Below are 27,419 nucleotides of genomic sequence, written 5' to 3'. Positions count from 1 at the left end.
CGCTTTGTCTTTTACAAGAATGGTATTATTTCTCACGGCCAGAAGAAATAGAGTAAACGTATAAATACATTGATGTATTGGTGTGCCTGCGTGGATGTTAGTATAGTGTGTATATATATATATATATATATATATATATATATATATATATATATATATATATATATATATATATATATATATATATATATATATATATATACATACATAAATAAATATTACATATGTTTCGTTTTCCGTCACATAAATTTATTGTGACGGCTTTATCTGTCCGTCCGCACTTTTACTGTCCGCCCTCAGATCTTAAAAACTACCGAGGCTAGAGGGCTGCATATTGGTATGTTGATCATCCACCCTCCAATCATCAAACATACCAAATTGCAGCCCTCTAGCTTCAGTAGTTTATATTTTATTCAAGGTTAAAGTTAGCCATGATTGTGCGTCTGGCACCTCAGCAACACAGGCCACCACTGCCGGCTGAGAGTTTCATACAGCATCATACGCTGTACAGAAAACTCGATCGCGTCGAAGAAACCTCGGCGCATTTTTTACTTGGTTTTTCTAAATGACAATTCCATCGACTTTTTATTTCACACAGAATGGAATATAGCGAAGTCAGCATTTCAAAAGGTCAAGGTGGTCCATTCTCTATTTCTCTGTTTACAGAGAATGGTGGAATCGAAAGTTCGGGTTGATTTTCTTTCTGTCGTTAAAACATCCCTACGCCAATTTCTTTATGGGACTCAGCGCATATTGTCAGTTCGTTCGCATTTATGGAATAATGGCGCCGTGAGGAATATTGTCATTAGTAATATATGCTTATAATACTTCTGACAGTACTTCGACAGTGTTAAGGTACTTTTATTATCGTTATTCACTTAGCTGATTTCCATACAATATTCAGCAAAATGTTTCGCCGCATCGGAACTGGAATAAATGAGAGAGAGAGAGAGAGAGAGAGAGAGAGAGAGAGAGAGAGAGAGAGAGAGAGAGAGAGAGAGAGTTGAAATTCAAATTCATAACTTTATTCCTAATTGACAGTGGTTATTCAAATAAAATTTTACAATGATTTCAACAGGTAGTTTAACATCATTAAAATGAGAAAGTTTACATACATATATACATATATGTATATATATAAATATATTATGTATATATAAATATAAATATAAATATAAATATATATATATATATATATATATATATATATATATATATATATATATATGCATGAAGAGAGAGAGAGAGAGAGAGAGAGAGAGAGAGAGAGAGAGACTCTATCTATCTATATTAATCTCTCTCTAAATATATATATATCTCTCTCTCTCTACTCTCTCTATCTATATATATAGAGAGAGAGAGAGAGAGAGAGAGAGATTTCATAATAATCTTTTCCCAAACTTCTCGTTATTTCACAAGCACTTCTTTCGGAAGCCCCTACGGCAGCTTGTCATCAGACGAAAGATTCCCAAAACGCGACTTTTGCCTAAAATGTGTCATTTTGAATGACTGCGTCGACATGTTTCGTACACGTAACCAGTTATTTTTTCAAGGAAAAAAAAGCAAAAAATAGTTCAGGGACGAAGAGAAATGTAGGGCATAAATAAGTCACTCTCCCCTGCCAATCTCCCTTCGGAAAAAGAAATAAAAAACGGAGATTGAGTTGATCAAGGAAAGGTTACATTTCTCACGCTCTACTTTCCATGCATAAACAAGTAAACACTGTCCGCGCAATCGAGTTTTCTGTACGGCTTATAACCAACGCCACCGAAAATAGACCTATCTTCCGGTGGTCTCGGTATAATGCCGTATGAGCCGCACAGCATGAAACTTTAAACCACGGCCCAGTGGTGGCATGTCCTATATGGTTTCCAGAAGCACGATTATGGCTAACTTTAACCTTAAATAAAAAAAATTTAAAACTACTGAGGCTAGAGGGATAAAATTTGGTATGTTTGATGAATGGAGGATGGATGATCAACGTACCAATTTACAGCCCTCTAGCCTCACTAGTTTTTAAGATCTGAGGGCGGACAGAAAAGTGCGGACAGGAAAAAATGCGGGCAGAAAAAAAGTGCGGACAGAAAAGTGAGGACAGAAAAATGCGGAGGGAAAAAGTGCGGGCGGAAAAAAGTGCGGACAGAAAAAAGAGCATACAGAAAAAGTGTGGACAGAAAAAGTGCGGACAGAAAAAAGTGCGAACAGAAAAGTGCGGGCGGAAAAAAGTGCGGACAGAAAAACGTGCGGATGGAAAAAAGTGCGGACAGAAAAAAGTGCGGACAGAAAAAGTGCGGACGGAAAAACGTGTGGACAGAAAAAGTGCGGACGGACAGCCAAAGCCGGCACAATAGTTTTCTTTTACAGAAAACTAAAATCGAAGATTGACTTAATCAAGTAAAGGCTACATTCTCACCCTCTCCTGCTTCCCATGCATAAAAAAAGAGGTTTGTCTATAACGCCGGGTTTCGAGTGAGGATGAGAGAAAGGAGGAAGAGAAGGATTGGTGCCACAGCATATAGGATGTTACAGAGCCAATCCTCGTCCGAAGTCTTTAAATATTCAGGAATACAGAATATGGGAAAGAGTTCAAAAGCTTCGCTATAGAGGGAAATGGATGAAGTGTGATAAGCAAGACATGTTTCAAGTTTTTTTCTGATATATGTTCAAGAGAGAGAGAGAGAGAGAGAGAGAGAGAGAGACTGGTACCATTAACTATGACTGAAGATGGTTCAGATTTCAAGTTATTCAGCAAGTACGGTAACTTCAGGACACGCTGCCACTAACTATTTATTACACTGGAGACTTCATTCGTTAAAAAAAAAACATTATTGAGAGAAAATTTTTTACCCTAATTGAGAAGGATAAACATTTCCAACATTGTCCATAATTTTTAGAGAGAGAGAGAGAGAGAGAGAGAGAGAGAAATATATATATATATATATATATATATATATATATATATATATATATATATATATATATATATATATAGAGAGAGAGAGAGAGAGAGAGAGAGAGAGAGAGAGAGAGAGAGAATATTGATAGCCATTGGGCAAGACTAAGCATTCACTCATGTTTAAGCCGAACCTTACAAAGAAGAGAGAGAGAAAAATATATATTTATAACTCCTCCCACAAATGCAAATATACCCATTCTGAAATAACGCCGGTCACTGCAAGAAGAGAATTAGGTACTCCATCAACACTGAGCCAAATTCAAAAGCATGACCGCTAAATAACCCACTTGGTATTTCCCAGCAAAAACAGCCATGATGGCGAGCGAGACAAACTTCGTTTTAAGCATAACCTGTCTGATACACGTCGTGAATTCACCCCAGTTTATTGACCATAAGTGTGAGAATAAGTGTCATGTTATGACACAACAGGAGGGGAAGAATTACTGATACAAGAACTACGAAATATTCATCGCTTTTATGTAACAGGGATATTTCATTAAACGTTCGCCGTCAGAGAATATTTACTTCAGAATTGTCATCTGAGATTATGAAAAATTATATTATATTGATAATTTTCTAACGTACCATATTTATAATTTATACAATAATAATACTCGAACATTTTTCTTTGCCCAACTAACCTAGTTTTTTGTTTTTTAAATATGAGATATAGATAACTTTCTGTCAAAATAAACAATAGTTTTTAATCATGATATGACTGAAAAATTTAAAACTGTAATCAAATAAAATCTAACAGATGGAATTAATCTTTTCAATAAAAGTGCAGCTAAAAGTCGGATAGTCCACAGAGTGAATGAATACTTCAGATGGCGGAAACCATCCATTTTTTGTAATTTAAAAGGATATAAATATGTATATATATTATATATATATTTGAAGATAAGGCTGCAAGTCCCATAATCTCGTCTACGTCTGCTCCAATTCTATATATATATATATATATATATATATATATATATATATATATATATATATATATATATATATATATATATATATATATATATATATATATATATATATATATATATATATATATATATATATGTATATGTATATACAAATATTTTTTACAACACCTTTCTAAGGCGGTCACCTTATCACCACCAAATGAAACCCCATAATTTAAATATAACGTGCTCCATGTGACGGAATTCTATATGATTTACCATGCCTACGTAGGCCCATCTGACAAGAGAGTGGAAAAAAATCGACATTTAACAGAACATCATAGAGAAATAAAGGTTATAATCAAACAAGTATCTTATCCATCCTAACTCGGCATATCATCCGTACCTCCCTTCACCCTATGTGTGACAAAACGAGCGACTACCATCCATAACTCTCTCCATTCCGTGCGTGACAAAACGAGCAACCTACCTGTCTTGTGCGATACAGGTGATCCCATTGAAAGGGCAGACGTTGGCGAACTCGACGTAGGCCTTTAGACAAGAGCCCTTGTCTTTGCAACTCTGGTAGGCGTCGTTGCAATTCGGCATCAACGGATGGGAGTACTCTGGGTAATCTGTCGAGTACACACGAAGGAACTCAGTCTTCCTGTGAAGAATTACTGATAGATCTCTAACTAAAAAGTCACCTTGATTCTACTTTAAGATTAATACTGCCAAAAGGCGACTTTTAAATTTACATTTAAATTTAAATTTTTTTTTACTTTACATTAAAATTATAACCAATTTTTTTAGACAACAATTCAAATCTTTAATCTACCTTGATTCTACTTCAAGATTAATGTTGTCAAAAGACGACTTTTCAATTTACTTGTTTAAATTTAATTTTTTTTACTTTACATTAAAATTATAGGCAATTTTTTCAGACAATTAAAATCTTTAATCTCATGAATTTCAGACAAAAATATAAATTCCTTGCTGGTAAACCAAGTTTTTCTCTAAAGTTTAATCAAATTTCCAATATGAGAGATCATCTCTTTATCAACTTATTGCATAAATCATACCATACAGACACAAACCTGCTAGTTTTGGTGCTAAAAACGTAACTAAAATATTGAGTGATATCAAGCCGGCAAACATGAAAAAACTATAAAAACTATTAGATTCTAAAAATGAAATAGGTGCTTAGGCCACCAATGAAGTGAAACAATGGAGTGCGAGAACTTTCGCTTTCAACTCGAAGGCAGTTTGCTTGCAAATGACTTGAGGCAAAAGCGAAAGATCCTGTACGCAGTTGTTCGACCTTCCTTGTGGCTAAACACTCTGCTTATATTCTACATCACGTTTTTATTACCGTGATAAAGTCATATATATATATATATATATATATATATATATATATATATATATATATATATATATATATATAAATAAATATATATCTATATATATATATACTATATATATTTATTTATGTATGTTTATATATATACATACATACATACGTGGATGTGGAGTTTCATTTAGCAATATGAATGTCTCACCAACATATGCAAATAAAACTCGACAGATTAGAAAAAAAAACTACGGACGAACTACTTGTTTCCATTTATTCTTCTTGGTCTGCAGGTGCTGCTACTAATTCCCACTACTGCTTACTACTAGTAGCTCGTGCTTCTACTCCTACTCAAAAGGCTATCTGCTACTGAAGCCGACACCAGTGTAATCCAGGAAGAGTATGTCAAAACGCAATTTTTGTTCCGACGTGATTCCATCTCTCGCCAGTGTTTGGAAATATTCAGGTTCGGGAAATTTCATCTTTGTAAAATATTAATTATTGCCCGAGATATTTTTAATATTCATAAAATGCCGCTTTTGTAAAAGAAGTATAAAGTATAAAAAGAAAATTTTTAGGTTTTCCAATTTCCAAAAATTTTACAGCCTATTAATTTTTTTTGCTGTATGACACACAGGCCTATTAATTAGCATATATAGTAATGGCCTTTACACTTGTTCCATATGCCAGTTTGCTAGTTTTGAATAATAATAATAATAATAATAATAATAATAATAATAATAATAATAATAATAATACTGCTAGTTTTGAATAATAGTAATAATTATTATTATAATATTGCTAGTTTTGAATAATAATAATAATAATAATAATAATAATAATAATAATAATAATAATAATAATAATAATAATAATAATAATAAATCTCTAGAGGAATCGTTTTTGTATTTATCGAAAATGATAAAACTTACAATGCAAAAAAAAAAAGAATACTTCCAAGCTAATGTTGTAATGTTAATAAGACAAAAACAATTTGTTGTATTGTAATCCTAATAAAACCTGATCGAAATTACAGTCTTTACTAATTTATCTGAATATTTTCAGTCACTCGAATCTATTTAATTTTTTTCTGTTATTTTCATGTGAATAAAAGTCTCAAGGGCAAAGAGAAAAGAATATTAGCAATGGATTTAGTGAATGTGGAAAATGTGATAGAATAAAAAAAATACTCCGCTTTAGGTGGAGTTATGAAAACAACTCTTTGTGCAACACCATTGAACTAACCGCTGTGCTTTCAAAAAATTCCAAAGCCTACGTAAAGTACTTTCTATGATTAAGAAATTTTGTTCAGAAATTGAAAAAAAAATTAAGAAAAAATGCAGGAATTATACACGAAACTAATCGCTGTGCTTTCAAAAAATTCCAAAGCGTATGATTGAGAAATTGAAAAAAAAAATTAAGAAAAAATACAGGAATTATACACGAAGCTAATCGCTGTGCTTTCAAAAAAATTCCAAAGCGTACATATAGGATTTTCAATGATTAAGAAATTGAAAAAAATTAATAAAAAATACAGGAATTATACACGAAGCTAATCGCTTTGCCTTCAAAAAATTCCAAAGCGTAAATACAGGACTTCCAATGATTAAGAAATTGAAAAAAATTAAGAAAAAATACAGGAATTATACACGAAACTAATCACTTTGCTTTCAAAAAATTCCAAAGCGTAAATACAGAACTTTCAACGATTAAGAAATTGAAAAAAATTAAGAAAAAATACAGGAATTATACACGAAACTATTCGCTTTGCTTTCAAAAAATTCCAAAGCGTAAATATAGGATTTTCAATGATTAAGAAATTGAAAAAATTAAGAAAAAATACAGGAATTATACATGAAACTAATCGCTGTGTTTTTCAAAAATTCAAAGCGTAAATATAGGATTTTCAATGATTAAGAAATTGAAAAAATTAAGAAAAATACAGGAATTATACATGAAACTAATCGCTGTGTTTTTCAAAAATTCCAAAGCGTAAATATAGGATTTTCAATGATTAAGAAATTGAAAAAATTAAGAAAAAATACAGGAATTATACATGAAACTAATCGCTGTGTTTTTCAAAAAATTCCAAAGCGTAAATATAGGATTTTCAATGATTAAGAAATTGAAAAAATTAAGAAAAAATACAGGAATTATACATGAAACTAATCGCTGTGTTTTTCAAAAAATTCCAAAGCGTAAATATAGGATTTTCAATGATTAAGAAATTGAAAAATTAAAAAAAATACAGGAATTATACATGAAACTAATCGCTGTGTTTTTCAAAAAATTCCAAAGCGTAAAATAGGATTTTCAATGATTAAGGAATTGAAAAAAATTAAGAAAAATACAGGAATTATACACGAAACTAATCACTGTGCTTTCAAAAATTCCAAAGCGTAAATATAGGATTTTCAATGATTAAGAAGTTGAAAAATTTAAGAAAAAATATACAGGAATTATACACGAAACTAATCGCTTTGCTTTCAAAAAATTCCAAAAAAATACAGGATTTTCAATTATTAAGAAATTGAAAAAATTAAGAAAAAATACAGGAATTATACACGAAACTAATCGCTTTGCTTTCAAAAAATTCCAAAGCGTAAATGCAGGATTTTCAATGATTAAGAAGTTGAAAAAATTAAGAAAAAAAATATACAGGAATTATACATGAAACTAATCGCTGTGCTTTCAAAAAATTCCAAAGCGTAAGTAAACTACTTTCAATGATTAAGAATTAAAAAAATACAGGAATTACACAAGAAACAATTCGCTGTGCTCTCAAAAAATTCCAAAGCGTGATTACAGTACTTCCAACGATTAAGAAATTGAAGAGATCAAGTAAAAAAACAAACAGGAATTGTATACAGTAAAATCTGTAAGAATAACGATAATAATAATAATAAATAACCATAACAATGAATAACGATTAAAACACCGAGCAAGAGAAAAATAAAAAAAAAATAAAAACCACCATAATCATAACGATCTAAGAACGAGAATAAGGATCGTGGTCGCGAGCATCACACCACCAACCACGATCTTTGGGACTTGACGTGACGTGAGTTCCACCACACCCACCTCTGCCATACAGGGACGCAAATGGCGCTAGCCTAGGATTACCGTCTGTTTCGACGAGGCCGCACGGGTGGCTGAAGATAGTCTCGCGGAAGCTGTGGCAAGCGAAGTCCATGTGGGGCTCGTTGCACTTGCACGAGGTCAGGTAGTCGAAGTCTCGCAGCGTCCTTAACAGCATCTGGCATTTGGTGGGCGTCGTGGATGAACAGGCCACTGCGAGGAGACACAGAAAACGGGGGTTACTCTAAAGACAGACAGAAAATGGGGGTTACTCTAAAGACAGACACAGAAAATGGGGGTTTACTCTGAAGACAGACAGAGAATGGGGTTTGCTCTAAACACAGCCAGAAAATGGGGGTTACTTTAAAGACAGAGAAAATGGCGGTTATTTGTAAATAAAGACACATTGAGAATGGGGTTTACTCTAAAGACAGACACAGATAAGGGGTTTATTCAAAAGACAGACAGAAAATGGGGGTTACTTTAAAGACAGACACAGATAATGGGGTTTATTAGTAAATAAAGACATGGAAAATGGGATTTACTCTAAAGACAGACAAAAAATGGGGGTTACTTTAAAGACAGACAGAGAAAACGGGGGTTATTTGTAAATAAAGACACACAGAGAGTGGGGTTTACTCTAAAGACAGACACAGAAAATGGGGGTTACTCTAAAGACAGACACAGAAAATGGGGGTTACTCTGAAGACAGACACAGAGAATGGGGTTTGCCCTAAAGACAGACAGAAAATGGGGTTTACTCTAAAGGCAGATACATGAAAAATGGGGTCTACTCTACAGACAGACATAGAAAGTGGGGTTTACTCTACAGACAGACACAGAAAATGGGGTTTACTCTAAAGACAGACACAGAAAATGGGGGTTACTCTAAAGACAGACACAGAAAATGGGGTTTACTGTAGTGTTAGAAAATAGGGTTTATTACTTAAAATCTAAGTTATAACTGGATGAAATAGGCTAATCTTTGTAGCCAAAAAGAATCAATTTCAGTATTGTATAGGAATATAATTTGGGTATAAATTTATTTTAAGTTGTTAAACAGTTTATTACTTCAAAATTTACACTGCAATTGGGTGAAACAGCTAATCGTTATATCTACAATGCAAAAGGAACACAGCATGAATTATCTAAATTATATACAAATAATCAGATCTAAAAAGATGCTATCCAACTGTTACGACAGATATCCTCCCTAGCTGAAATCTGATTGCTTTATAAACTCGAAAAACTAATAAAAACATCTGTACACCTCCACGGGCACCCGGCCCCAAATAAAAAAAATTTAAATCCACTAAAAACATTTACAGCATAATGAAATAAAGAAACAAAGGCAACTGTATCATTGGTGATGATTTGAAATTGCATAATTAATTTGACTGAAAAAAAAAGATATTCAAAAAGGTCATAACTGTTCCGAGTAAAATAGTTTGATTGTTTTAAATGCAATAAAATGTAATTGCGTTTCAGTTCGCAAACCGTTAGATAATAATATTAATATTGTTATTATAAAGCAGTTTCACGAGGCCGGTGAGGTATGACGATTTTCCTTAAATGAGAATTGAAAGTAAAAGAAAGTAAATGAAAGTAAATTTTAATGTAATCAGACAGATTGAATGAGAATTGAAAATGAATTAAAGTAAGCGAAAGTTAAGTTTAATGAAATCAGAGGGCTTCAATGAGAACTGAAAATGACTGAAAGTAAATTTTAATGAAATCAGCTTAAATGAAAACTGAAAATGAATGAAAGTAAATTTTCACGAAAAAAGACAGCTTAAATGAGAACTGGAAATTAATTTTAATGAAAAGAGACAGCTTAAATGAGAACTGAAAACGAATGACAGTGATTTTTAATGAAAAAAGACAGCTTAAATGAGAACTGAAAATGAATGAAAATAAATTTTAATGAAACCAGACAGCTGAAATGAGAACTGAAAATGAATGAAAGTAAATGAAAGTGAATTTTAATGAAATCAGCTTAAACGAAAACTGAAAATGAATGAGAGTAAATTTTAGTGTGTCGTTTCTGCGCAAACCTGCGTTTCTACACATTGACCAAAATATATACACTTAAATACAAGTGCCCACTTTATGACTATTTCACTACCTATATATATGCAAGTGTCTGCGAACCCAAGTTTGTTTCTGCACATGTACACATATGCAGACCAAACCTAAAATAAGCCTAATAATAAAAAAAAACATATACACGTACACTGCGGTAGACACAAACTCATCCGAGGTTCGTGCATACGTGCATATTACATCTTTGGTATACATCTTTAATGTACAACGACCATAAACAGCTACAGCGTTCCGTGTCTTCCCTTTAAATTGGGATATAACAGGACCTTTGGGGCATAACAGGGCCTTTTTTATGTGTGTGTGTGTGTTTTTGGTAATTCAACAGGCCCACTTCAAAATCACTATTTTTTCAATCACTCTTTTTTCACATAGAATATTTTCCATTTGGAGGTCAGTGGGCTTAGAGACTTAAAAAATAAATAAAATAAAATAAAATAGAATAAAATAAATATTTCCCATTTCCATCACGCTAGTTTATGGTTTGAAAAATAAATTGAAATAAAAAATATCCCTCACGCTACTTCCTGCTTTGAAAAAAAATAATAAATTAATTGAAATAAAAAATATCTCAATTTAGTTTTTAGTTAAAAAAAATAAAAAATTTCAATGAAACAATATCCATCACACTGGTTTCTGGTTTGAAAAAAAAAAAATAACTTAGTTGAAATAAAAAATATTCCTCTCTCAAAAAATAATAAAAAAAATTTAAATGATAAAATATCCCTCACGCCAGTTTCTGGTTTGAAAAAAAAAAGAAATTAAACCATATCCTCTAAAATGGGTTGGCTCTAAACACATGACAACACTCTTTGCCACATTAATTCTTGAAGTGACAAATTACAGATACAGAGAACTTCCACATTAGCCACAGAAGGCTCGTACGTAGTGCGTCGAATCCCACCTATAAACATTGCACCAATAACCTTTAACTTGCAGGCACCCTCGTGCTTCCAGATATTAATGCCCTTTCTTTCTAACACTTCTTTCACGAATTCACCAGGTACTCCATTCTCTCTACATGACCAAGCCATCTCAAATCACTTCTGGTTCTTTGTATGTCTACTTTTCTCATCCGCAAGAGACCGCGAACACACAGTAGTTTTTATTTGATTTAAGGTTAAAGTTAGCGATGATCGTGCGTCTGGCACCGCTATAGGTGCCAACAACACAGGCTACCAGCATGCTGTGGCTGAAAGCTTCATGGGGCGCGGTTGAGAGTTTTATACAGCATTATAAGCCGTATAGAAAACTGGATTGCGCAGAGGAAACTCAGGCGCATTTTTTACTTATTATACTTTAGGAGACTTACAAGGAATTCAACACAAACTTGTTTAATCAAAGCATGAAGCAAAATGATGCACAACGCAAAAGCAGAATCCCACAAAGCTGCAATACTAATTCAAATCACTTAAAACACACGCAAACACAATAAGGACAATGGAAACTCGTCCTCCCTCCGTACTCCGGGGCACAAATCACCGGCGAATCAAAGAACTGAACGATTCTTTTCCAAAATGGCGAAAAAAGAGAAGAAAAAAAATTCCCCCCCCCGTGTATTATGCTCACTGAAGCCTTAGGCGTTAAATTACAATTGGGGATTAAGAGACGGTTAGGGCATCTAAACGGATTTCGGAGGATTGTCGAACGCTGTTTCCGCTTCCAATCCCCACCCCCCCTTCACCATCCCACCCCTCCCCAATCCCAATCCAAACCCACTCCTTCCGATTTTCATTATCTTCCAGCCCTCTGCCCTCACTCTTTACTTCTGTATACGATTTCAATTCGTAATACGAGAAAGAGATAGAAAACGACCTTCTACCATTTCGTATAGGCTACACTCTTCAATATGTCTAAGTACATAAGTCTAATCGGTCTACGTCAGGCTGACAGATCAAACATAGGCCTAGCTATGAGCTTACATGAGGCAGATCAAACATAGGCCTAGCTATGAGCTTTACATGGGAGAGATCAAACATAGGCCTAGCTATGAGCTTTACATGGGAGAGATCAACCGTAGGCCTAGCTATGAGCTTACATGGGGCAGATCAACCTTAGGCATAGCTATGGGCTTACATGGGGGGAGGTTCAAACATAGGCCTAGCTATGAGCTTACATGGGGGAGAACAAACGTAGGCCTAACTATGAGCTTGCATGGGCAGATCAATCTTAGGCGTAGCTATGAGCTTATATGGGGGACATCACACATAGGCCTAGCTATGAGCTTACATGTGGCAGATCAAACATAGGCCTAGCTAAGAGTTTACACGGAACATATACTTTTATGGATTCAATGAGCGTTCCTTGCTATACACACTCACAATCTCCTCAGCTCTTATTTTGTCGTTTTCAATGAAATATCTTTAAAAATATCTCAATCACATTAACAAGCTCCAAGCTATCAGTGATATGGCAAAGCTATAATGTTTAAAAGCGCTTCGAACTATGTAACAATTACGGTTCTATGTAGCAGGTTACTTCAACTACTGCAAGATCTCTAGGAAGCGTCTAGGATACGTTTACTCCTGTCTAAATCTATTTCTTTTAACTGTTATCAATTATTATCTCCCTTGCATGGAATCTCTGTAAATTAATTTTTGCAAACATTTTAATATTAACTTTATATGAGAGTGCCCAACGCAAATTGGAAATAAAGATTTGAATTTGAATTTGAAAATGAAACATGTTTTTGGCTTCGTTGCAACTCTACATAACATTAGCCTCTAATTTCTCTCCTTTTGGTTCAGTTCGAGAAGTCCAAAATTATCTGCTATCATTCCTTGCTTACCACAAAAACATGAATACGAGCCTGCTTGTTATTTTCTGCTAACAATTTTTAGTTTTCTGAAAAGAAAACTACTGAGATGGCTTTGTCTGTCCGCCCTAAGATCTTAAAAACTACCGAGGCGAGAGGGCTGCAAATTGGTATGCTGATCATCCACCATCCAATCATCAAACATGCCAAATTGCAGCCCTCTAGCCTCAGTAGTTTTTATTTAATTTAAGGTTAGAGTTAGCCATGATCGTGCGTCTGGAAACGCTATAGGACAGGCCATCACCGGGCCATGGCTTAAAGTTTAATTGGTCGCGGCTCATACAGCATTATACGCTGTACAGAAAACTCGATTGCGCCGAAGAAATTTCGGCGCATTTTTTACTTGTTGCCATAAAGTTGAAATATGAATAATTTAAATATCACGTTGATCAGGGACTTCGGCAAATTGTACCCTACGCTCGATCTATTTTGGGTGAAATTTAGCCCCAGCGATCTAAATATCATTACGGAGAGTCAAAACATCCAGAGAGAGAGAGAGAGAGAGAGAGAGAGAGAGAGAGAGAGAGAGAGAGAGAGAAAGATAAAATAAGTGCTTATCATCGAACAGGCCAATTTTACGAATCGAATGTCAGGAAGACTATTAGATAATGAAAATAAAATAATTTGCGAGTTAGAGGAATTGAGACAGTTATAACCTGAGAGAGAGAGAGAGAGAGAGAGAGAGAGAGAGAGAGAGAGAGAGAGAGAGAGAGAGAAATAAGTGTTTATGATCAAACTGGACAATTTTACGAATCGAATGTCAAGAAGAATTTCTTGTTAAAGAAAACAAAATAAATTATGAGTTAGAGGAATTGGGACAGTTATATCCTAGAGAACCTCTCATAATGAGAGAGAGAGAGAGAGAGAGAGAGAGAGAGAGAGAGAGAGAGAGAGAGAGAGTATTCACTATTAAACAAAACAATTTTATGAACTGAGCGTCAAGAAGAACCTCTCATAATGAGAGAGAGAGAGAGAGAGAGAGAGAGAGAGAGAGAGAGAGAGAGAGAGAGAGAGAGAGAGAGAGAAAACTCATTTCTAGAATGAAAAAAAAAACAGGAAAACAAAACAAAGGAAATAATTGGATCCTTCCTTAATGAAATAACAACAAACAGATAAAAACAAAATGATCCTTCCTCCGTGACACTGACAAACTGTTCTCGGGGAGCTGATGGTGCTGAAGCCCCTCCGGAATGGAGTAAACGGTGATGATGGTGATGATGGTGACGATGATCTTTTACTTGTGAAAGGGAGAATGATGATGATGATGGTGATGGGAAAGGGAATAATGCTCCCTAGGAAATTAATCATAAACCTATGAAGAATGATGGTGATGGATGATGGTGAATGTGGTGATGATGGTGATGTTTATATGGAATGACACGAAGATGATGATGGTGATGACGATGGGAATAATGCTCCCTTGGAAATGAATTATAAACCTACGGAGAATGATGGTGATGGATAGCGGTGATGATGATGGTGATGTATACTGGGTCAATAAGATAATGATAGTGATGATGGTGGTGATGATGACAATGGGAATATGTCTTCTTTGGAAATTAATTAAAAACCTATGAAGAATGACGATGATGAATAATGGTGATGATGCTGATGTATATATGGGTCAGTAAAATAATGATGGTGATGATGGCGGTGATGATGACAATGGGAATAAAGCCACCCTCTACATTATTCATAAACCTATGAAGAATGATGGTGATAGATAATGGTGATGTGTATATGAAAATGATGATGGAAATGACGAAGATGATGATAATGATGATGGTGACCTTTAAAATGCAGCTGAAGTAATGATGATGACCTTTAAAACACAGCTGAAGTAATGATGATGATGATTGCTGATGACCTTTAAAATGCAGCTGAAGTACTGATGATGATGATTATTGATGACCTTTAAAACACAGCTGAAGTAATGATGATGATGATTGCTGATGACCTTTAAAATGCAGCTGAAGTAATGATGATGATGATTATTGATGACCTTTAAAATGCAGCTAAAGTAATGATGATGATGACTGAAGTAATTATGATGATGACCTTTAAAATGCAGCCGAAGTAATGATAATGACCTTTAAAATGCAGCTGAAGTAATGATGATGACCTTTAAAATACATCTGAAGTTATAATGATTATGATGATGACCATTAAAATACAGCTGAAGTAATGATGATTATAATGATGACCTTTAAAATACAGCTGAAGTAACAGCAACATCACCCTTAAAAGTAGCAGTAGCATTAACCCCTGTTTAGCTTATCCATTACCAACAATTAATGTCAATTCGAACTCATTAACCTTTTGTGGTCGCCATTAACTTCATCATAAGAGGTAAAGTGAGAGAAAAAAACATTGTGGAAAAATGGAGGAGGAGGAGGAGGAGGAGGAGGAGGAGGAGGAGGAGGAGGAGGAGGGAGAGAGAGAGAGAGAGAGATGTAATAGTTGTGTAATAAAGTAACTTTGGGAAGAGGAAGAGGAAGAAGAAAATAAGAGAGGAGGAGGAGGAGGAGGAGGAGGAGGAGGAGGAGGAGGAGGGAGGAGGAGGAGAGAGGAGAGAGAGAGAGAGAGAGAGAGAGAGAGAGAGAGAGAGAGAGAGAGAGAGAGAGATTTTTAGTACACTGTATTTATCCCAACCACATTTACGTCTTTGCATAGGTAATAATTGTGTAATAAAGTAACTTTGGAAAGAAGAAGAAGAAGAAGAAGAAGAGAGAGAGAGAGAGAGAGAGAGAGAGAGAGAGAGAGAGAGAGAGAGAGAGAGAGAGATTTTAGTACACCATGTATCTATCCCAACAATATTTAATGTCTCTGCATGGCAATTTTTTTCCTAAGCCTTTTCTTATACTTTCATTCCCGTAAACTATTCTACCTCTACCTCTTAAAACCACTTTCCTAATTTATCAGTCACACCAAGTTTATCCACCGCAACCTTGCAACGCGGGCACGACCGCGTCTCTGAATAGAAGAGAAAGAAAGGGAGAAAAATAAAGGAGCGGAAGAAGAGAAAAGGTTTCACATTGTGCCATAATTACTTGTTCGACCGTCTGTCTTGTTCAAAGGCCGCAAGGCCGGCAGCCCGCGTAACATTAATTAAGGAATCGGCAAAGAGAAAACTTCCCCCGTGACCCATTTTACGTATGCAAGGGAAAAAAAGAAAGGAGAGAGCTATATTTTCCTTACTGCGATTTTAGAGAGGAGGAGGTGAGGAAGAAAAAGGTGCTGGGTGGTTTGAATGCAGAATGACACTCATACATGTATGCGGTTTATACTGTATATATATATATATATATATATATATATATATATATAATATATATATATATATATATATATATATATATATATATATATATATATATATATATATATATACATACATAAGCATAAACTAAACTGAAAGTTCTTACTGCAAAAAGCAACACAAAACATAAACTAAACTGAAAGTTCTTACTGCAAAAAGCAACACAAAACATAAACTAAACTGAAAGTTCTTACTGCAAATAAGCAACAGAAAACATAAACTACATTGAAAGTTCTTGAAAGTTCTTACTGCAAATAAGCAACAGAAAACCAACTAAATTGAAAGTTCTTACTGTTGGAAGTTCTTACTGCAAATAACTAACGGAAAACATATACAAAACTGAAAGTTCTTACGGCAAATAACCAACAGAAAACCAACTAAATTGAAAGTTCTTACTGCAAATAACCAACAGAAAACATAAGAACTAACGTGCAAGTCAAATTCCTGCCTGTTAGGTCCTTACTGCCTTCTGGCCACGCCACAAGCAAACAAGCTCAACCGACTTCAAAGCAAGAAGGAAACAAAGGAGGTGTTTAGCTGTTGTGGGAAAACAACAATAAACACAACAAACACAAAGCTTCACTCACAGATGAGAGAGTGAAGAAGTCTAGAAGTCCAGAAGAAGTCCAGGGACTTGTACAGCAATCTTACTAAGTCTAAGAAACCGGGAAAAACGGACTACTGATGAAGTCTTTTGTTTATTTACTAAAGTATTTCAAGTCTTTTATTTACTTACATGATTCTTGTATATATTTTTCTAAGTCTTTTAAGTCTTTTATTTGTTTGCGTAAGTCTTTTAAGTATTTTATCTATTTGCGTAAGTCTTTTAAGTCTTTTATTTATTTGCGTAAGTCTTTTAATCCTTTTATTTATTTGCGTAAATCTTTTAAGTCTTTCATTGATTTACATAAGTCTTTAAGTCTTTTATTTACTTACGTAAATCTTTTAAGTCTTTTATTTATTTAAGTCAGTATTTTAAGCCTTTTATTTATATGCGTAAGTCTTTTAAGTCTTTTATTTATTTACATAAGTCTATTAAGTCTTTTATTTATTTACGTAAGTCTTTTGAGTTTTGTATTTATTTATGTAAGTCTTTTACTTATTTACGAAAGTCTTTTAAGTCTTGTATTTATTTACGTAAGTCTTTTATTTATTTACTTCAGCCTTTTATTTACGTTCGTAAATTTTATATTTAAGTAAGTATTCTCAGTCTTTTATTTATGTGAGTCTTTTAAGTCTTCTATTCATTTACGCAAGTCTTTTATTTATTTACTTAAGTCTTTTATTTATTGACGCAAATCTTTTAATTATTTACTCAGGTCATTAAGTTATTTACCAAGTCTTACAGTTACTTAGGTAAGTATACTAAGTCTTGTATTTCTTTACGTAAGTCTTTTATTTGTTTACGCCTTAAACAAACAAACAAACAAACAAACAAAAGCAAAGGCTATACAACGAAAGGCAAAGTGCAGGCGTCTTCTGGTGCCTAGCAAAGCCAAGCACGAGAAGAAGAGTAAACAAAAGTTCTCTGACATGCACTCGTTACAAGGCGGAAGCGAGGCTGATGCACCCGCTTGGGTCTTAGGTACGGCTGTTTCTTCTTTTTTTTTTTCCTTGTCTCTCTCTCTCTCTCTCTCTCTCTCTCTCTCTCTTCTCAAGACGTTCTCACGAAAGGGAACAAATTCCGTCAGGTTACAAAGTTGAAAAGTAAAACACAAGGAATAAAATGCAACGAAAATAAACTAATATCTCTCTCTCTCTCTCTCTCTCTCTCTCTCTCTCTCTCTCTCTCTCTCTCTCTCTCTCTCTCATGAGGATATCGTCTGTTCTTCGCAAGACGTTCTCACGAAAGGGAACAAATTCCGTCAGGTTACAAAGTTGAAAAGTAAAACACAAGAAATAAAATGCAACGAAAATAAACTAATAATCTCTCTCTCTCTCTCTCTTTCTCTCTCTCTCTCTCTCTCTCTCTCTCTCTCTCTCTCTCTCTCTCTCTCTTTGCGATGTCGAAAGGGAACAAATTCCGTCAGGTTACAAAGTTGAAAAGTAAAACACAAGAAATAAAATGCAACAAAAATAAACTAATCTCTCTCTCTCTGAGGACGTTTTGCGATGTCGAATTGCGATGTCGAAAACTAAAACACTGGGAATAAAACGAGACTCTCTCTCTCTCTCTGCAACGCCTGTTCTTCTAAAGGAATTCTCACATACGGAAAATGTTTGGGATTCACATCACTATATGTTATTAAAGATCTAAAAGTTGGCAATAAAACAAAATATAAATAATCTAGAAAAAATAAATATCAGATGTCATCATATTTCGGTTTTGAAATTTTTAAAGGATCGGAAATGAAACATAACACAAATAATATATTTAAAAATAAAATAAAAAGACAACAAAATCCAGAGAATCCTATACATAAATTCTTTCGCTGAATCGTACATAAACTCCAATGCCAACAGCATAAGAGCATTGGCAATTTAGCCTACTTCATTTTACCAAAAAAAAAAATAAATAATAAAATCGAGTTTTCTGTACAGCCACTACAGCGTATAATCAAGGCCACCGAAAATAGATCTAGCTTTCGCTTGTCTCGGTATAATGCTGTATAAGCCGTGGCCCATGAAAATTTAGCCACGGCTCGGTGGTGGCCTGTCCTATATCTTTGCCAGATGCACGATTGTAGCTAAATTTAATCTTAAATAAAATAAAAACTACTGAGGCTAGAGGGTTGCAATTTGGTATGTTTGATGATTGGAGGGTGGATGATCAACATACCAATTTGCAGCACTGTAGGCTCAGTAGTTTTTAAGATCTGGGGGCGGACAGAAAAAGCGTGGACAGAAAAAAGTGCGGACGGGTAGACAAAGCCGGCACAATAGTTTTCTTTTACAGAAAACTAATAAAAATGGCGTAAGTCAACTTTTATATAAATTTAAAATTATTCTTGGCAAATGTAACAGAAATGTGCTCAAACGCAACAGCTCAAACCTGTCGTTTTTTAGTTTTCTGTAAAAGAAAACTATTGAGCCGGCTTTGTCTGTCTGTCCACACTTTATTCAGTAAGCCTTCAGATCTTAAAAACTACTGAGGCTAGAGGGCTGCAAATTGGTATGTTGATCATCCATCCTCCAATCATCAAACATACGAAATTACATCCCTCTAGCCTCAGTAGTTTTTATTTTATTTACGGTTAAAGTTAGCCATAATCGTGCGTCTGCCAACGATATAGGATAGTCCACCATCGGGCAGTGGTTAAAGTTTCATGGCCCGCGGCTCATACAGCATTATACCGAGACCACCGAAAGATAGATCTATTTTAGGTGGCTTTGATTATATGCTGTAGCGGCTGCACAGAAAACTCGATTGCGCCGAAGAAACTACGGCGTATTTTTTACTTGTTTTTCTCCCTCGACGGTAATTAACCAAGTCGGAAATAACATATTAATTACTTTAAGGACAAAGGCAGTGTCCTTTTTTAATGAAGCGCCGTTCTAATGTAAGCTAATGATATTTACTGATGGCGAACCACGGTCATTATTTTGTACCTTTTATGAGTTTCATAATTCCCTAGAGCAACAACAACAAAAACAACAACAACAAAAACAACAACAACGAACAAACGAAATCATCTACAACAACATCAGAAGCGTGAACAAAGTTCCAACAACTTTAGAAAACAACAACGAAGTTGCAACAACATTAGAAAACAGCAACGAAGTTGCAACAACATCAGAAACAACAACAAAGTTACAGCAACATTAGAAAACAACAACGAAGTTTACAACAACATTAGAAAACAACAATAAAGTTACAAAAAAATGAGAAAACAACAACGAAGTTACAACAACATCAGGAACAATAAAAAGTTACAACAACATCAGGAACAACAACATAAACAACAGCAACAAAGTTACAACAACATTAGAAATCAACAACAAAATTACAACAACAGGACCAACAACATCAGAAAACAACAAAGTTACAACATTAGGACCAACAACAAAAGTTACAGAGCGGGCGAGTTTCAAACTCCAGGTGCAAAACAACGCCAGCAACAAAAACCAATTAACCTGATCTCACTTGCTAAAACACCTGTATAAGAATGCAAAAGTTTCATAGTTAACTTAAGCCGGTTTATTTGGTTTTCTTCGGGAATTTCTTAATGAAAAGTCAATTAGATCTTTATTTTTATTATTATTATTATTATTATTATTATTATTATTATTATTATTATTAGAGGAACAAATCCACAGTTATGTACGGGTATATATATTTAAAAATTAATTTCTACAGCTTTCGGGATATTATTATTATTATTATTATTATTATTATTATTATTATTATTATTATTATTATTATTATTGGAGAAACAAATCCACAGTTATGTATAGGTACATATATCTAAAAATAAATCTCTATAATAATAATAATAATAATATTATTATTATTATTATTATTATTATTATTATTATTATTATTATTATTATTATTCAGAACGTGACTACTATTCCTAATGGACAAGCCCAGGGGGCCACTGACTTTAAACTCAAACTTCCAAAGAATATGGAAAAGAAGAAACAATAGGTAATAGGAAACACAGAAAGGAGAAATTAATTATTACAAAAGAAAACAAGTAAAAAATGCGCCGAGGTTTCTTCGGCGCAATCGAGTTTCCTGTACAACCGCTACAGCGTAAAATTAAGGTCACTGAAAATAGATCAATCGTCTGGTGGTCTTGGTATAACGATGTATGAGCCGCAGTGTATGAAACTTTAACCACGGCCTGGTGGTGCTCTATCCTATATCGTAGCCAGAAGCACGATTATGGCTAACTTTAACCTTAAATAAAATTACAACTACTGAGGCTAGAGGGCTGCAATTTGGTATGTTTAATGATTGGAAGGTGGATGATCAACGTACCAATTTGCAGCCCTCTAGCCCCAGTAGTTTTGAAGATTTGAGAACGGACAGAAAAAAGTGAGGACGGACAAAGCCGGCACAATCGTTTTCTTTAACAGAAAACTAAAAATAAATTAACAGGTTAATAAATAAATAAATTAACTGATAACAAGCGTAACAGGATGAAACTATCTTCTCAACTGCGATATAAAAGACAAATAAATAAACATAACAAAATGGCGTCTGCAATTATAGTGTTGCAAGTTCAACAAAACTAAATAGAAAATAGAAATTAATTGAACTTACTTAATTTAACAATTAAAATATAATATGAATGATTATTGGAAAACATCTAACTTATACCCAACAACTAATTAAAAGTTCATCTTGCCTTTTTTGTTATAAGTGTAATAAAAGTACATGAAATCAATGGAGAGAGAGAGAGAGAGAGAGAGAGAGAGAGAGAGAGAGAGAGAGAGAGAGAGAGAGAGAGAGAGAGAGAGAGAGCAGTTCTTGATTGTCTCTTCTCATAAAAATGAAGCTAATAAAAGTACATGAAGTCACTAGAGCATTGAGAGAGAGAGAGAGAGAGAGAGAGAGAGAGCAGCCCTTGATTGTCTCTTCTCATAACAATGAAGCTAATGTCGGGTCTAATGCCACTATATTAAGCCGAAGAAGTCTTTATAAAATAACGGCTATAAAGAGAGAGAGAGAGAGAGAGAGAGAGAGAGAGAGAGAGAGAGAGAGAGAGAGAGAGATTATTAAAAATGATTAAAAATGACGTCAGAACGTCAAAAAAAAATTAATGGTAACAATGAAAGAAGTTATACAAAATCATGGACAAAATGAAAAGAAGTAAAAAAATAACGAACAAAAGAAAAAAAAAAAACAGAATATGATGAATAAAAGAACAGGAATAAATAATGAACAAAAGATAAAGCGGAGACTCTGATGCTGATGTTATGGCTGAAGACGGTGGGGAGAAGAATATTATGATGGCAAAGGTCTCTCTCTCTCTCTCTCTCTCTCTCTCTCTCTCTCTCTCTCTCTCTCTCTCTCTCTATTTTATGAACGCTGCTAGCTCCGTGCCCTGCTCATCATTCGAAGCCATCCACAACAGTCGTCTAACCTCCAGGTATATAATTTAAACCACTGGGACCAATACATACAGTATATATATATACATATATTTATAAATATATATATATATATATATATATATATATATATATATATATATATATATATATATATATATATATATTTATGTATATATATAATTATTTATATATAGTTATACATATTTCATATATATATATATGCATATACATATATATATATATTTATATATATATATATATATATATATATATATATATATATATATATATATATATATATATATATATATATATATATATATATATATATATATATAGTCTCGGTAATTGTACTTGAAATCTTAGCATAATGATAAATAATATTGCCAAGATCAGGAAGAACATTCTTTATTGTACAAGCTTTCGAGGTATAAAACCTCATCATCAGGCTGAAAAAACCGACAAGGATGAGAATCAATAAAATTACAATAAAATGAATTGTCATAATAAATCTTCAGCAAAAATACTAACGAAATATATAAAATGAACAAGTAAATACAAACTAAAAGGGTGAGACGTAAAATAACGAAAAATTAAAAACACAAACATAAAAATATGAAAATAAAACTAAAGTGAAATGTAAACAAACTACCACTCACAAAGTAGACTTTGAGGTTAGAGCACAAAAACGAAAGAAAGAGGTAATTTTAACAGATTTGTCTTCACTAGATAGGGATTTAAAGAACAACCTTTCTTTTTTGGATTTTAAGTGTTTGTCGTCGATTTTAGATTCCAACGTTGAGAAAAAATTGGCTGATGTTAGGCTTACACACAATAGAAAGTTAAGAAATCTCGGTGTTGACGTTAATAAGAAAATAGATAGTAGTAAAGTTATTTTTAATTTTTCTAACAGAAATTTAACAACAGATGAAAAGGAAGTTCTTTCTCTTGGTCTTGATTTTGCTTTGATCCCCATGAAATTCAATTTCTTTAAGTATTTTTAAGTTTTGAAAACTATGTTCAACTTTGAGAGGCTGTGACATTTTTGGCAGTGAAACCCTTACTTCACTTTTAGCAAAATTTCCGTAATTGCAAACGATACATTCAAAAATTTTAATCGAAAAAGGAGGGTGACAATCAGTTAAATAAAGACAGAGTCAATATTTTACGTAACCTTAAGAACGATAACAGTATAGTTATTACCAAGCCAGATAAAGGTAGGGTGTTGTATTAATGAATAGGTCTGATTATTTAGATAAAATTAATGAAATACTCTCTGACAATACAAAATTTAGGATTTTAAATGTAGATATTGCGAGTCACATTTTGAAATTAGAAGACAAACTAAATAGGTTGCTTAGAAGTCTGAGAGATAAGATTGGGAAGCTACATATAGCTCTTTATTTGCTTCAGGGTCTAAGCCTGGTTATTTGTACGGTCTGCCTAAGGTACATAAAATAGGAAACCCTTTAAGACCTATTATTTCCTCAATTGGTACTTTTAGTTATAACCTGTCTAAGTTTTTGGTTCCAGTTTTAAACCCTCTAACTTTAGGTGAATTTAACATATCTAATTCATCCAAATTTGTTAAAGAATTATGCTCTTTCAATTTTAACCAAGATGTTGTAATGGCTAGTTTCGATGTAACCTCTCTTTTCACCAATATCCCATTAAAAGAAACAACCGACATTATTCTTAATAATATATGTGAAAACCATTTATCAGTGTTTGGACTTAATAAAATAGACTTGCAAAAATTATTACATTTAGCAACTGCTGATGGCATTTTTACTTTTGATGGTAAATTATATAATCAAATAGATGGAGTAGCTATGGGAAATTCCCTTGGACCTGTATATGCGGATTGCTTCATGGGTTATTGTGAAAGGATTTGGATGTCTGAATGCCCTAGTGCTTTCAAACCTTTGTATTACCGTAGGTATGCAGATGATACTTTCCTTGTGTTTAAGGAATTATCACATGTTGATTTGTTTTTTGAATATTTTAATTCTCGTCACCTAACATTTCTTTTACTTGTGAGACGGAACAGGATAATAAGTTGTCATTTTTAGATGTACAGGTATACAGAAATAGTGGCAAATTTGAGACCTCTGTTTATAGGAAAAGTACTTTTACTGGCTTGGGATTGAATTACCTCAGTTTTTCGCCAAAGTTGTATAAGATGAACTCAATACACACTTTGATTAATAGAGCCTACAATGTTTGTTGTGATTTTAATTTATTTCATCAAGATATGGTTTTCCTCCTGAATTATTTTTCTGAAAACTAATATCCCATTTTTGTATTTTACAAAGTTCTGAAAAATTTTTTAAATGAAAAGTTTTGTCCCAGACCGGTGTACAGTACTGCTAGTAAAGATGTAAAGTACATTAAATTGCCTTACCTTGGTCATAGTAGCTATATGGTCCGAAAAAAATTACAAGATATACTTCAGCATTATTTCCCTCAAATCAGTTTCCGGTTTGTTTTCTGTAATCCTTTTACAATAGGATCACTTTTGAGAGAGAAGCCTACTCTGCCTGTGGACCTTAATTCCTGTGTCGTTTACTTGTTCACTTGTTCGCAGTGTGGTCTGCGATACGTGGGATCTAGTTCCCGCTGGCTCAGACACAGAATTTTGGAACACAGAGGTCTTTCTATTAGAACTAGGTTTCCCCTTTCCAAACCACCCTTTTCTGCCATTAGAGAACACAGTTTAGCACAAGACCATCCTTTCACTGACCTGGATTTTCGGGTACTGTCTTTTTGTTCAAATAGACTGGACCTTTTAATTTCAGAGTCGCTGACTATTAAAAAGATGAAGCCGGAATTGAACAACAACTCGTCTGGTATTCAACTAGCTATCGTGTAATTTCATAGTAGGTACTCAATTAGGTCGTTATTTTACTTTGTGAGTGGTAGTTTGTTTACATTTCACTTTAGTTTTATTTTCATATTTTTATGTTTGTGTTTTTAATTTTTCGTTATTTTACGTCTCACCCTTTTAGTTTGTATTTACTTGTTCATTTTATATATTTCGTTAGTATTTTTGCTGAAGATTTATTATGACAATTCATTTTATTGTAATTTTATTGATTCTCATCCTTGTCGGTTTTTTCAGCCTGATGAGGAGGTTTTATACCTCGAAAGCTCGTACAATAAAGAATGTTCTTCCTGGTCTTGGCAATATTATTTATCATTAAGCTATATATATATATATATATATATATATATATATATATATATATATATATATATATATATATATATAATTATATATAAATATATACGTACATATATACACACACACATATATATATACATATATAATATAAATATATATATATACAAATATAGATATATATATATATATATATATATATATATATATATATATATATATATATATATATATATATATATATATATTTTATATATACTATATATAATAAATATACATAAACATATACATTTCTCCATCTGTCTTAACACCTACGTTTGTAGACTAGACAACGGACACGACAATTTACTTCTATACTGAAAAGGTCAGGATCTCCTCTGGGATCAACCGCTTGCATGTCACCAGGGGAGCAAGTCTTAACCTTTGATTTCGTCTTGGACAAACACGAGAGAGAGAGAGAGAGAGAGAGAGAGAGAGAGAGAGAGAGAGAGAGAGAGAGAGAGAGAGAGAGATTTATAAAAGATGCAATACGCTGACAGAGCTCTGAACAGTTGTCCATTAATTCTATCTGTTTGGGAAGAAGGCGACATTATAGATGCCAAATGTACGATAACGGACTACCGCGGGGGATAGCTAGGTACAATATAGGAAAAATAACTGGCGAAAAGTTAAAGTCTGTACAGAATTCGCTTGTTAGTTCCAATAAAGATGTTCACGACATAACGATGATAACATTGGCATAGCTAAATAAAAGCGTTTGATGTCCTCATCTATATTATTATTTTAACTAAATAAAAGCGGTTGGTGCCTCATCTATATTCACGATGCTTTTATTTACGTAGTGACAGCGGAATGGCCGCACCATTTCATTCTGTAAGTTATTCAACGCATTAGTTTATATTTCATTCGCTAGACTATGAAAGGAACGAAGACAAATATTGTCTCCTAAATGCCCATCAAATTCTGCTTCATCCACAATGTATATTTTAATTTTCACAAATCCCAGATAACATTCAACAAAAGGCATCATATCAGACCACCGATTAACAAAGAGACCGGACTGAAAATATTTTTTGTTTTTTCACTTTTGCATATACATATATATATATATATATATATATATATATATATATATATATATATATATATATATATATATATATATATATATATATATATGTGTGTGTGTGTGTGTGTGTGTGTGTGTGTATACAGTATATATACACACATGCATTACATAAGCTTTTTTTCAATCTCAAATCACAACGGGCACATTTCATGAAAAACAAACTGCTCCCCATCCCAACCTCCCCCTCCCCACTGAAAACACTCCTCCGAGAAAAACAAATCCATTCAGATCTCGGCAACGTCTATAAAAATGCAATAAGGAGAGAGGAAGAGAGAGAGAGAGAGAGAGAAAGTAGCATATAAGTCAACAAGGCGGTTTCCCATTTTCTGTCACACAATCCCGTTTTCTGTTACACAGTCCCGTTTTCTAGTTTCGTCTTTATCATCGAATTTTGGGGGATTTTTTAATCTGTGGAGGGTCCAAGGGAAGGTGGGCTGATTGGTCTCCCTAATACACTCTTAGCTCAATTTCATCCCCAATCAATACGGAATCTAATCCTGCTTACGCAACATCCTGCTGTGACAATCTTCTTTTGTTTTCTCTCTCTCTCTCTCTCTCTCTCTCTCTCTCTCT

At 33.6% G+C, this 27,419-nt stretch overlaps 1 protein-coding gene across 1 annotated transcript in view; it reads right to left on the bottom strand.

The window, feature by feature from the left end:
• The window catches only part of LOC136853338 (uncharacterized), a 239,542-nt gene that overhangs the window by 129,298 nt on the left and 82,825 nt on the right, over positions 1–27,419 (bottom strand). Inside the window, 2 exon segments of the mRNA XM_067128701.1 lie at positions 4,358–4,502; positions 8,303–8,512. Coding sequence (XP_066984802.1) covers positions 4,358–4,502; positions 8,303–8,512 — 355 coding nt within the window.

The sequence above is a fragment of the Macrobrachium rosenbergii genome, chromosome 27 (assembly GCF_040412425.1).
Source record: "Macrobrachium rosenbergii isolate ZJJX-2024 chromosome 27, ASM4041242v1, whole genome shotgun sequence".
NCBI classification, from domain to species: domain Eukaryota; kingdom Metazoa; phylum Arthropoda; class Malacostraca; order Decapoda; family Palaemonidae; genus Macrobrachium; species Macrobrachium rosenbergii.
This window is presented reverse-complemented; position numbering and strand designations above follow the sequence as displayed.